Source organism: Eulemur rufifrons, chromosome 6 (genome assembly GCF_041146395.1).
Source record: "Eulemur rufifrons isolate Redbay chromosome 6, OSU_ERuf_1, whole genome shotgun sequence".
Lineage (NCBI taxonomy): Eukaryota > Metazoa > Chordata > Mammalia > Primates > Lemuridae > Eulemur > Eulemur rufifrons.
In genome coordinates this window covers 96,517,370-96,530,252 of record NC_090988.1, presented here as the reverse complement: position 1 = coordinate 96,530,252, position 12,883 = coordinate 96,517,370, and the positions used below count along the sequence as shown (strand labels likewise).

The following is a 12,883-nucleotide window of genomic DNA, read 5'->3' as shown; positions in this document are numbered from 1 at the left end:
TTATTTTTATGTAAAAATTTTTTTAGAGACAAGGTCTTGCTATGTTGCCCAGGCTGGCCTCAAACTCCTGGGCTCAAGCGACCCTCACACCTAAAGCCTCCCAAGTAGCTGGGACTACAGATGTGCACCACTCAAATATTTAAATATAATAATATATGGGCCAAAAAGGAAACCATAATGGAAATTAGAAAATACTCAAAACTAAACTATAATTAAAATACTAGATACTTTACACCCATCAGGATGGCTACTACCAAAACAAAACAAAAAACAGCAAGTGTTGGTGAGGATGTGGAGAAATTGGAACCCTTGTGTACTGTTGGTGGGAAAGTAAAATGATGCAGCTACTATGGAAAAGAGTATGGTGATTACAAAAAATTAAAAATAGAATTACTATTTGATCCAGCAATTCCATTTCTGGGCATATATCCAAAATAATTCAAAACAGGGTCTCCAAGACAGATTTGTACACCCATGTCCACAGCAGTATTATTCACAATTGCTAAAAAGGAAGCCGATGTCTATCAATGGACAAATGGATAGACAAAATGTGGTTTATATGTACGATGAATTATTCTATCTTAAAAGAAATTCTAACACATGCTAAACATAAATAAACTTTGAGGACATTGTGCTGAGTGAAATCAGTCAGTCACCAAAAGAAAAATACCATACAATGCCACTTATGTGTGATAACTTAGAAAGAGAAAACACAAATAAACAATATGAGATATAAAAAGAGACAGAGCTTTGGGTACTGTCAAGATTATAAACTTAAGGCAATTCTACAAATAACTTGCCAGTAAATCTGAAGCCATAATTAAGATGAGAAAATATGAAAATATTTTTTTCCTTGAAAATAACTCAAGAAAAGAAACCTGAGTAATCTATTACCACTAAAAATCTAGTTCAAAACCCACCGACCCCCTCAAAAAATGCGTATGTTTTACACAACATTTTACTAAAAATTTAGAAATGCAAAATTCCAATCTTTCACAAACACTTATAATGAAAATAAAGTGAGAATGCTCTCCAACTCATTTTATGAGGTTGGTATAACCTTGATATAAAAATCAGAGAAGCGGCCGGGCGCGGTGGCTCACGCCTGTAATCCTAGCACTCTGGGAGGCCGAGGTGGGCGGATCGTTTAAGCTCAGGAGTTCGAGACCAGTCTGAGCAAGAGCGAGACCCCATCTCTACTAAAAATAGAAAGAAATTATACGGACAGCTAAAAATATATATAGAAAAAATTAGCTGGGCATGGTGGTGCATGCCTGTAGTCCCAACTACTCGGGAGGCTGAGACAGGAGGATCTCTTGAGCCCAGGAGTTTGAGGTTGCTGTGAGCTAGGCTGACGCCACGGCACTCACTCTAGCCTGGGCAACAAAGTGAGACTCTGTCTCAAAAAAAAAAAAAAAAAAAAAAAAAAAAAATCAGAGAAGGGCAGCAGAAGAAAGAAAAAACCCCACTCCTAAACCTGGATGCCAAAGTTCTCCCAAAATATCAGCAAACTCCAGCAATATAATAAAAAATATATAACTTTTATTCCAGGAATGCAAGGATGTTTTAACACAAGAAAATGTCAAGATACTTCACCACATCTACAGATTAGAGGAGAAAAGACATATGGTTAGCTAAGATTGCCATTTGTGCTCCTTGGTACATATATATGGGTGGCTAGGTGACAAGGAAGGAAGGTATGTTGAGCTGCAGCAGGAAGCAGAAATGACCTGGCTGCAAAGGTTGGTCCTCAAGTGACAGAGGTGTAGAGTCTGAAGGGCCACAAAGTCTCAAACATAACTGCCAAGAGGGGCCAGTACTAGTAGGCAACCAATTACATAGACTGGCCATGGCATTAGGGAAAAAGGGCTCATTCTGGGTGATCTATTCATATATCGTTCGATCCCACCACTAAGTTGGGAACATAGAGGCAGAATCCAGCTTCAGAGAATGACAAAGGAAAGTAGTATGCAGCATACAAGGACCCCACCTCCATCGGGATTCTTAGCTACAGCCCACAGAAGCTAAATGGCTGATAAGAGATGGATAAGCTGAGATGAAAAGGTTTTAGGGGGACTAAGATATTATTAGGTAGATCACGGAATCACTGGGAGAGCTGGAGAAAAATGTAAGACCAAGCTTATAGATACAATGCCACACACGATAAAGTGAGGGACAAAGGACTACTTAGAGCAAAATGTATAGCTCTAAATATATTAGAAAACTGAAATTAACTAAGCGTACAACTCGAGAAACCAGAAACGAGTAAATAAACCTGAAGAAACAGAAGGAAAAGGCCAATAAAGACGACAAACCTCTTGCAAAGCCAGCCAAACAAAAGAAAACACACAGAATACAGGACATATGTTTGCCAGTTTTATCTGCCCTCATTTTTTCTGTTAATGGAATCTCTCTATTCTGTGGGAAACACACACATATGAATGAGGTGTGTCTCACGATGCCTCTCTTCCCCACCCCCAGCCCTGGCCACAGGAACTGCTCAAGGCAGGGCAAGTGACCAGTTGGTCTTCCCTAAAATACAGGGATCCTCAAGAAGGGACTCGTTGTCTATAAGGACAGAGTATAAACTGGAGATTCCTGCAGAAAACACATGTAGGAGGAAACAGAGTTGATCAACCAGGAACAGAGACATTCAAGAGACAGACGAGAGAGCCCTGAGGAATAATGCTGGCCTCGGGTCAGCTCTGCCTGGGGTGCACCACTCTGCCCTTGTTTCCTTCTAATTTGAGTTAAATTTTGTCACTTATAAGAAAATCCCTCCAAATTAAAATATTACATGACATTTTGCCTGAAAAATTTAAATGAAATATACTCCTAGAATGACATAAATTATCAAAATTGGCTCAAAGATAGAAAATTTTAGACAGAATGCCACAGAAGAAACTAAAAGGCAGTCAAAGATCTACTCCTGAAAAGGACACCAAGCACAGGTATTTTTATAAACAAGCTCTACTAAACATTGAAGAAACAAATTCCCGGCCGGGCGCGGTGGCTCACGCCTGTAATCCTAGCACTCTGGGAGGCCGAGGTGGGCGGATCGTTTGAGCTCAGGAGTTCGAGACCAGCCTGAGCAAGAGCGAGACCCCATCTTTACTAAAAATAGAAAGAAATTATATAGACAGCTAAATATATATATAGAAAAAATTAGCCGGGCATGGTGGCGCATGCCTGTAATCCCAGCTACTCGGGAGGCTGAGGCAGGAGGATTGCTTGAGCCCAGGAGTTTGAGGTTGCTGTGAGCTAGGCTGACTCCACCACACTCTAGCCCAGGTGACAGAGTGAGACTCTGTATCAAAAAAAAAAAAAAAAAAAAAATCAAAAGCAAACAAAAAGCCCATCAAAAAGAAACCAAATTCCTCTTCTATTAACTATTCAAGCCTGAAGAAAAAGATGTCTCCCAACCCATTCTACAAGACTAGCATAATGCTGGTATCAAAATAGAACAGGGACATCATTTAAAAAAAGTAAAATTGGCCCAGGGGTAGATATAAAAATCCTAAATAAATAAATACTATAAAACTAAGCAAGGTTTATATCAGAATGCAAGGTTGGTTCAACATTAGGAAACATATTAATGTAATTCAGTACAAAATAAAATCTTTTGATTATCTCAATAGATGTCAAAATTCATCACTGTTGAATAAAGGAAAAAAACCCTCAGTAAGCTAGGAATAGAAGGAAGCATCTTGAGCCCATGGTTACCTACCAGAAACCTAAAGCAAGAACCCTGTTTCATGATGAAACACGAGAACCATTCCCACTAAGAGAGGAACAATGAGGGGTTCCACTCAACAATGTAGTGGAGGTCCTGGCCTTTCTGATTCAGGAGAAAAAGAAGTGAGTGCAAAGGATGAGATAAAATTACCACTAGTAGGATATGATTTGACTACCTAGAGAGCCAAGAGAACCAAATAAAGAACTCTGGGAACTGACGAGTATCCAGTTAGATCAACAAGGTGTGAGCAACACGAAGATGGACAGAGATGGACGCCAGTAACGATTAGAAACACAATTTCAAAAGATCCCATTCATAACGAGTAACTAGGAATTTTATGAAATTCCTAAGATTTAAGACTAAATCAAACTAGAAATGTAAAAGGCCCAAATGACAACACTACCTTAACAAAGAACATACTTAATTTCTGAATAGAAGATTCAAAACTATTAAGATACCACTTCTCCCAAAATCAAACCATTGTTTAAAAAAATCATGCCAATGAAAATCAAAATAGGATTTTTACATGAAAATTGACAAGCACTTTGGGAGGCCAAGGCAGGAGGATCACTTGAGACCAGGAGTTCAAGGCTGCAGTGGGCTGTGATCGTGCCATTGCACTTCAGCCTGGGTGACAGAGTGAGACCCTGTCTCAAAATAAATAAACAAAATTCTTATGTAAGAGAAAAATATGAAAATATGAAATGGTCAAGGAATGGCAGAGTAGGGGAGCTATCAAGTATCAATCATACTATAAAATGTGGTGTAGGAACCATACATCAACAGACTAGATTGGAATTTCCAAAAAGAGATCCATACATATGCAGGAAACTTATTTTATTTTTTAAAATATATTTCCAGTGAAGAAAGAATAAACTGTTCAAAAAATGATATACGGGCAAGTGGCTTTATCTTTACAAAAAGTTAGCTCGCTACCTCCCATAAAAAACAAACTTCAAATGAGTTAAAAGATATACACATACATATCTTTAACTCATTTTTTTGTATATTCCGTATATACATTTTATACACGTGTATACACACACATATGTATACATTTAAAGCCACATTAAGCAAACATAGGAGAAAGTGAAATAAGGAGCAGACAAATGAAATGGTAGCTGGAGAGGATGTGGGCTCAGTACAGGTTTTTGTGATTCAGAAATGGGAGATTTTATAGCACATTTGATGCTAACACATCACATGCAATAGAGAAAGACACAGGAAAAAAAAAAAACCCCAAACTCTAAACCAAACCAAACCCCAGCACCACCAACAAAAACCCCAACAAAGTCCTTAAGAAAGTAAGAGGAAGCTCCAAAGCACAAGAGGAAAGGTTTAAATCCCACTTTTTACAGTGGGAAGTAAAAAGATGGGAAGAGAGCTGGCAATGGGGAGGAAATGTTCCCTCCAATGGCTATTTCATAATGAAGTATGAGCCGTGGTCTGTAACTACTACAGGAAGGGGAAATTGGTAGATGAGACAGAAGTTCTGAAACAGACATCCCAGAGTAGATCTGCTGGGCAGTGCCGAGTATCCACTTGAGGTTTGTGATTATCAATTTAAGGTACAATTGTTGGGCCATGTTTGTTACTTTCTCTCCTAATAGTGACTTGGGTATGGGCACAGAGGTGAATGATTGAGTTCACTGAGAGTTAGCGTTTTACTAGATGACTAGAATTGAGGGAGACAGGGGAGTGGAGGGTGTAGAGCATGGAACCAATGCTACACAAGAAGGGAGATGAAGACTGGAGATTAATGATGAGAATTTCAGGGGGTTTAGAGAATGATAAAGAGTTTGTGCAGAAGGGGTAATTCGGCAAGTAGGTAAGAAAGCTAGGAGGTGGTGAATGTACAGCAATTTAAATTCAAAAGGTTCTACTGATCAGGGCTCCAGGGAGTGACTAGGGATGGAGGCAGCAGGCTGGGATAGAAGACAAGGGCAGTGGTGTCGGGGATATCAAGGAACCAGGGGGCCATAGTGCTGAACAGCTCCCTCCATGAGATGTAGAAAATGACACAGCAGGGGTGGAAGACTCTAAGTCAGAAGTAAACTCTTCTGTGACTGAACAGTGACTGGAAGGTCAATGCCAGCAGCGAGACTGCATAGCCAGAGGCAAAAGCTTCAAAGGAGACATGGGATGACATGGTGGGAAGTGATGGTCTGAGTAGCCACAAGGAGGTGACTGACCCTACTTTCTGGTGCTGGGCACAAAGGGTGAGGATTGAAGAGCAGCCTCCATTTAAAAGGTTATAAGAAAATTGATATCCTCAGGGAATAACCAAGTTCCAAATTAAATCAGGAGATGGAGGGACCATTCAAAACAATGTAAAGGATATAGAGGGGTTTGCTGACCACATAGCACACATTCTGGTGGTGACAAATAGTTAAGGGTGGAAGAGAGATGGGGTGCAACCAGGGGATGTACACGGCAGCATGGAGGTGAGCACTCCTATAAAACCAGATGATGAGAAAGGCAGGGAAAGCAACTCATGAGGCACCACGGGATTCATCCTGAGTGTCTCTCAGAGGCAGATGGGCATCACGTCCTAGGGCTGTAATCCTGAACGCCTGAATCAGTACTGACTGCAAGCAGGCACTGAAGTAGGACTGCTCCCAATTGCCAAACACATGCAAGGAGGCACAGTACAGGGCCGGGCACTAAGTGCCCAGTGAGAGGGGGGAGGGACAAAGCACCTGGGAAAGCTTCCAGTCATTCCTCATTTCCTACCCATTCAGCCCACTGGCCTGCGAAGCCTCTACCAAGGAATAGATTTTTATGTCACCACAAGTCTCCCTCCCCCACAGAGAGCCACTCGGACACCAGTATAAGTCACCACCCACCAGGGGTTTAATTCTCCTAAGTCAGAAGGTCAGTTCAGACAGGGGCCCTGCCTTGTCCCCATCCAGGGGTGACGGTCTGCAGAGCACCCTGGGAATGTCCAAGCCTAGAAAAGCCAGGGCCTAGACCCTGAGCAAGTACAGAAGTGGGTCCCAGGGTCTCAGGCTGCCTCCTCCTCTTCACTCTCCTCTTCACTCTCATGATACTGTCTGCGGTTGGTATTAACAAAGAGGTCAGAATCATCTTCAGAGCTGGACTCTTCTCCTGATGACTGTGGCTCAGCTGGGAGTTCTGGCTGAGTCTGTCTGTGTGGAGAAAAAGCATAGAGGTAGCCCAACATTTTCTAGGAAAACCAGATCTGTAATCAAGAAGTTCCAAAAAAGGAGGATCATTTGGCCAAGCAGTCAGGGTCCCACAGGCCTGCCAAAATGCAGTATCCCTTTAAAAACTAAAATGAGGGACAGAGTCAGAGCAAATAGTGGGAAAAACTTGGCCAAAGAAACAGGGTAAAGACAGCCCCTGGAGCCGGGCGCAGTGGCTCACGCCTGTAATCCTAGCACTCTGGGAGGCCGAGGTGGGAGGATCGCTTGAGCTCAGGAGTTCCAGACCAGCCGGAGCAAGAGCGAGACCCCGTCTTTACTAAAAATAGAAAGAAATTAGCCAGACAACAAAAAATCTATATAGAAAAAATAGCCGGGCATGGTGGCGCATGCCTGTAGTCCCAGCTACTTGGGAGGCTGAGGCAGAAAGATTGCTTGAGCCCAGGAGTTCGAGGTTGCTGTGAGCTGGGCTGACGCCACGGTACTCTAGCCCGGGGAGCAGAGCAAGACTCTGTCTCAAAAAGAAAAAAAAAAAAAAAAAAAAAAAAAAAGACTGCCTGCCAACCCCAAAAGTTTGCTATAGCGATTGGTTTTAGACAGGAATGATCATGATTCTACTACCACCAACACACACCTAACAGACCCATACTACATACCAGGTACTGTATATAGTACATTCAGCATTAGCTCCTTTAATCCTCACAAACCTTCTATTTTATAGATGAGGAAATAGAGTCCTTACATTGAATAACTTGCTTAAAATCACTCAGCTTTAAGTGGCAAAGCCAGGATTTTAACCTAGAGCCTCTGACCTTTAAGCCATACTCACATAACCGCGTATCATATTACATATTCAGGAGCTCTCAACACGTAAGCCTATATAGGGAAAAAGGAAGGCTCTATCTTTCCCTCAAGGCATGAAGGTGTGAATCCCTATTTCCTATATTGTTCCTCACCTGTTCCTGTTGTTGTTGTGTTTCTTAGCCACTTCAGAGAAGGCTTCAGGCCTGTGCCAAGAGAAGAGCCAGGGTCAAAGAGGACACAGAAATCTCTCAGCAAGAGATCTATTTCCAGCTGTTCCTGCCTGAAATGCCATGTTCTTTCCTCTCCCAAATCCCTAGCTAGGAATTCAATCCCCTCAGAAGCCAGAGAGCCAGTGATGAAGGGGATCACCCTACCAGAGCCCCTCTTTCTGCAGAGAGCGCACATGGTCCTTGCAGAGCACAAAGGAGATCTCAGCCTTCACTTTTTCTCCCTCTTCAATGGGGTCAACAATGAGAAAGTCCCCTGTAGGTAAGAAGAGAACAGGCAAAGTCAGTCCTGCTTGCAATGGGGAAAGCCAAGGCCACAGGAAATGGTTCTCTCTCCTTTAGGGCTGCCTCTCTCACCTCTCTTGATCCAGATGTTCTTGCGGTACTTGGAGGGCATGCTCACCAGGAAGCGCTGCCCTTGGGCTGTCTCTACCTCATGTAGATTGTTCCCTGGGGTCCTGAGTACCTGGTTCAGGAGAGACCAAGAATCAGTCTCATTAGTCAGACCAAACACCCTCCGAGCCACACTGCACCCTACCCCCACCCCAGGGGCCCTACAAGAGTGGAGAGGTTGGGGGGTGGGCAGAGCACTTGTGCCCACTGCCACTCACCCTCACGATCTGCTGCTGGTCAGAGGGCACCATGTGCTCTCCCAGCACCTCCTTCACCACATGCTTCCTCTTGGTGGCCTGAGACATGCTGGCTCCTGTCCCAGGGTGGTTAGGGATGCAGAGACTGTCAACTCCTCCTCCTGAGTTCCTTGGATGGCAGGCTCAGAACCCAGGACTGTTTTGAAGATGGGGAGGGGCCTTTTACTAAGGAATGACACAGTGTCCTGGTTAAGAACATGAGCTCTGAAGTCTAATTGCCTGGATTCAAATCCTACCTTGGCTATTGCCTAACTGTTCAACTTCTGTAAGCCAGAGAAAATGATAGCTACCTCAGCATTGTTTTAAAATAAGACAGTAAAGACAGCACAGTGTATGTCACATTAAAATAACTCCTACTGCCTTAAATATTGGTGTGATCATAAAACCAAACACATGTTCCAAACAAATCACTCTGCCAACCTCTCCGGAAGGAGTTTGAGATAAACTGTATTTTCCTCAACATGCTTGTACACCCCAAGTCTAGTACAGCCATACAATATGGTTGTTCAATCTCGAAACACACTACAATCAGAGACCAATTAGGTGACCACCACGACGGTCCAAGCCAGGACTGAGTTAATCAAAGGTCAGGTGAGCAGGCTTGGTGAGCGGCATTTGCCAGACTTCTGACTTGGGAACTTAGAAGACGATGGCCGGTACCACCAAGACCGATGGTTTCCAAAGGAAACGCCGACGTGACATCTCTAGTTGTCATTCCTTGCCCTCCTCCCCCCAACCCGGAGGAAAGACCCTCAGAGAAAGAAAGACCTACACTTACTCTCTGGCCCTTGGCTGCCAGGGGCGATGGCCGAGCAACCCCGTTTTCCAGGTTGAAAGCGGCTACTCCACTACTAACTTCAAGGCTGAGGTAATGAAAGCACAGAAAAAGAACTCGGCGGTCGCGACAGTGGCGTCAGCTTGAATTCAGGCCTCCAGTGTTCACAGGTCCTACCAGCCCAACAGCTAGAAGGGTGACGCGAGTCTAGTTCGGACCCTTCTGAAAACTGTACTTCCGGCGCTCTCTCGGAAGCCTTCCGGCCACCCTGTCCCTGCCTTGTCCGTCCCTCTAACTCTTCCCACCGCCAGGTCGGTCAAGCTTAAGTCCTTGAGTTCCGGGTGCTGGGCAGCAGAGAAAAGAAGTATTCTCCCTGGAGGCCTCTCTCCTTCAGACCGGAGGAACTGCTGGAGTAGCGAGGCCATAGAAAGCACCTGGGTTTCCCGCAAAGGACCGGAAAGCAGCACCTACTAAGTACGCTGGCGACGCCCGAGGCGTTTCAACTCTATGGCTCTCTAAGTGGCTAGAAGTGCCCAACTGGGATTTTTGTTTTTTTTTAAAGGCGGCTCTTGAGGCGACCCGGAAGCGGAAGTTGGAGAAAGTTCTAGTGGATTGAGGTATCAGCGGGAGCGGCCGGGTGGCACGAGGAGCCGTTACGGGAACTGGAGGTGCTGGTAAGCGTGAGCCGTGGAGCAGGACCCTGACTGGAGGCCAGAGGGGGCGCGGGAAGGAGGGGAGAAAAGGAGCTGCAAGCGCTGTGGCGGGCCAGAGGCTCTCGGAGAGGCCCGGCCGCGCTGCGGGAGGAGGCGGGGCGCGGCGCGGCGCGGCGCGGCGCGTGGGAGCGGAGGGGGCGGGGCCGGCGGCACGGAACGCGGCGCGAACCCCGCCCGGCTGCGGGCGCCAGTGTGCTGGGCTGGGAGTCCGCACCTTGGTTCTGTGAATGGGCGAGTGGAGCAGAGAGACTTTTCGTTTGCTTTTCACACGAGGTGGCTGTGCCGGGCAGGGTCGTTGCCTTCTTTGCTTGGCCAAGGTCACGGAGTGACAGCTTCAGGGCGGGCCCTGGCCACTTCCCACTGCCCTGCCACCTGTTAGAGCGGGATAGTATGTCTTCTGGGGCAGTATCAAAACCCAGGTCCCGGAGGAAGTAAAAGATGTTTTTCTTCTGAGCAGTGGGGAAAAGTGTCTCTCTGCACTTCAGTTTTCTCATCTGAAATGAGAGGAATCGAGTAAGCCACCATAGTGGCCGGCCTAGTTACTTCTTAATAAGAGTTTGCTGAAGGGCCCTTGTGAGTTTCTGGTTTTCGGCCCTAACCTGCCTTTTTTTGGCATTCCCAGACTAAACCCGATCAAGATGACAACCTCCCAAAAGCACCGAGATTTCGTGGCAGAGCCTATGGGGGAAAAGCCAGTGGGGAGCCTCGCTGGGATTGGTGAAGTCCTGGGCAAGAAGCTGGAGGAAAGGGGCTTTGACAAGGTGTGTGGTGGATGCATGTACTGGGGAGGGGCGGGAGTGGGAGACTACAGTCTTTTCTGGCAGATAAGTCAATACCACCTTGGTTTTGTTAAAAAAAAATTTTTTTTCTAGCTGGTTGAGAGTGAGGAAAAGTGAGTGTATAATCTTATGAGACTGCCAGAGCCTGACCGCCTGGTGAAGAAGAGAAAGGGACAAAACCTGCCCTGTCTCCAAGGCTTACATGCTTTGAATGCCACAAAGTAGCCTCCTTACTGTTAGCCCCCACTGAGCACTTAGTCTGCCCTTTACTTTGTCTGTTTCACAGGCTTATGTGGTCCTTGGCCAGTTTCTGGTGCTAAAGAAAGATGAAGACCTCTTCCGGGAATGGCTGAAGGACACATGTGGCGCCAATGCCAAGCAGTCACGGGACTGCTTTGGCTGCCTTCGAGAGTGGTGCGACGCCTTCTTGTGATGCTCTCTGGGAATCGCGCAATCCCTAGTCCCAGCATTGAGTCTCCAGAATTTGCAGCTGAGTGGGGACTCCTTCTCTGTCCTCTACAAAGGAAAAGATTGCTGTTGTCATAGTCACCTCCGATGTACTCCAGGGTCTTTAGGGAGTTTTCTCCCCTCACCATTTCAACTTTTTTGGAATTCTTGCTCTTGCATGCATCTCCCTTCTTCCCCTGCCAGTTCCATTTTAGCAGTTACCAGCTTTCCTGAGTGGATTCCTGGTCCCTTCCCTCACCCCCACCTTTAATCTCCGGTCTGTTTGATGCCATTTGGCTCCTTTTTTGGCAGAACAGTCACTGTCCTTGTAAAGTTTTTTAGATCAATAAAGTCAGTGGCCTTCATGACTGGGCTTTGTGCATTGAAAAGCAAGTGTGCTGGGAGTTGCCTCTTCCCCCGGGACTGACCGCGTCTCCCTCACTTCTTATCAGTGTAGACCGAAACTGGCAGCTTCCCTTCCCACTCCCAGAGGGCAGCCACCCTAGCCATGTGGGCCTCAGGCAGGTGTCTTGGAATGTCTCAATCCCTGAGTAATGTGGGAGATGGTGTGGGTTGATATCTTCCTGGGAGCCAGATGGATTGTGGTGTTCCAGAAGTCACACAAGCAACAGCTGGGCTAGGCAGCACCTGGTGGAAAAGTCAGTGGGAGTCAGAGGTACCAGGAAGAGGTTGGACCAGATGTGGGCAAGAGTTCACCTGGCCTCTGGGAGGCTTGGGCAGGGCACTTGCTGTCTGCCCTGCTCTTGGAGGGAGGGGAGAGTATGAGGGAGTTAACACTTTTATTCCGTTTATTTTAGTCCTGTTCTTTCTTGAACTGGTAGTTTGAACCAGGCTTGAAGCTAAGATCTTTGCAGACTTTTTTTCTTCCATAATAATAAATCATTCTTTTTTATAGGTGAGGAAACCTGGGACTCAGAGAGGCTAAGTAATTTGCCCATGGACTTGCTGCTGGGAAGTAGCCAGGCTGGCTGAAACTGTAGCTTGGAAACTCATGTACCTGGGAGCCCCATTTTTCTTGGTTGTGTCATTGAGCCTGTCTGAGCCTCAATTTCCCCACTTGGAAAATGAGGTTATTGTAGGGTCCACTTGGAATACTGGCTGTATACTACCCCTCTTTGCTTGGCATTTATTCCTTCATCAGAGCATCGTTGAAGAGTGACTCTTACAGTATAAACAAAACAGAATTTTCCTCATAAAGTTTACTGTTTGATGTCATGAGATTGACAGATGCTAAAACACAAATATAGAAATTGGGAAAATAGGTTTTCATGATCTCAGGGTACAAAAAAATTAAGTTGATAAATTCAGCTCCGTTAATATTAGAAACTTCTCCAGCCTGAGCAATGTAGTAAGACCATGTCTCTACAAAATATTTAAAACAAATTAGCCAAGTGTGGCACACACCTGTAGTCTCAGTTACTCAGGAGGCTGAGGCAGGAGGGTTGCTTGAGCTCAGGGGTTTCAATTTTAGTATATGTGTTGCCGAAGTGAGCACGAGCCCAGGAGTTTGAAGTTGCAGTGAGCTACGATGATGCTACCGTACTCTAGCCCTGGCCACTGTAAGGTC

At 45.5% G+C, this 12,883-nt stretch overlaps 2 protein-coding genes across 4 annotated transcripts; one reads left to right on the top strand and one right to left on the bottom strand.

Moving 5' to 3' along the window:
- Positions 1–4,820: 4,820 nt before the first annotated feature.
- EIF1AD (eukaryotic translation initiation factor 1A domain containing) lies at positions 4,821–9,578 on the bottom strand. Of its 3 annotated transcripts, none has more exons than XM_069470158.1 (6): positions 9,354–9,578; positions 8,543–8,717; positions 8,289–8,397; positions 8,079–8,187; positions 7,857–7,907; positions 4,821–6,885 (listed from the first exon to the last, which is right to left on the bottom strand). In XM_069470158.1, exons 2-6 carry the CDS (start codon positions 8,627–8,629, stop codon positions 6,741–6,743), a joined length of 501 nt encoding a protein of 166 aa, XP_069326259.1. In that variant the 5' UTR covers positions 8,630–8,717; positions 9,354–9,578; the 3' UTR covers positions 4,821–6,740. The 3 variants fall into 3 exon arrangements, with proteins under 3 accessions (XP_069326259.1, XP_069326260.1, XP_069326256.1); XM_069470159.1 differs by having other exon boundaries at positions 8,543–8,746; positions 9,360–9,578; XM_069470155.1 differs by having other exon boundaries at positions 9,360–9,578.
- A 322-nt stretch (positions 9,579–9,900) lies between these two features.
- Positions 9,901–11,663, top strand: BANF1 (barrier to autointegration nuclear assembly factor 1). Its single transcript, XM_069470154.1, has 3 exons — positions 9,901–10,030; positions 10,692–10,830; positions 11,135–11,663. The coding sequence occupies exons 2-3, from the start codon at positions 10,708–10,710 to the stop codon at positions 11,279–11,281; spliced, it is 270 nt and encodes an 89-aa protein (XP_069326255.1). The 5' UTR covers positions 9,901–10,030; positions 10,692–10,707; the 3' UTR covers positions 11,282–11,663.
- Positions 11,664–12,883: the final 1,220 nt, after the last annotated feature.

Bases quoted from the DNA above. Each gene is read 5' to 3' on its own strand.
- BANF1 (XM_069470154.1), top strand. From the start codon at position 10,708: ATGACAACCTCCCAAAAGCACCGAGATTTCGTGGCAGAGCCTATGGGG. The intron at 10,831-11,134 runs GTGTGTGGTGGA...TCTGTTTCACAG, and splicing joins AGGAAAGGGGCTTTGACAAG to GCTTATGTGGTCCTTGGCCA.
- EIF1AD (XM_069470158.1), bottom strand. From the start codon at position 8,629: ATGTCTCAGGCCACCAAGAGGAAGCATGTGGTGAAGGAGGTGCTGGGA. The intron at 8,398-8,542 runs GTGAGTGGCAGT...CTCCTGAACCAG, and splicing joins ACCAGCAGCAGATCGTGAGG to GTACTCAGGACCCCAGGGAA. The intron at 7,908-8,078 runs GTAGGGTGATCC...CTCTTGGCACAG, and splicing joins CTGCAGAAAGAGGGGCTCTG to GCCTGAAGCCTTCTCTGAAG.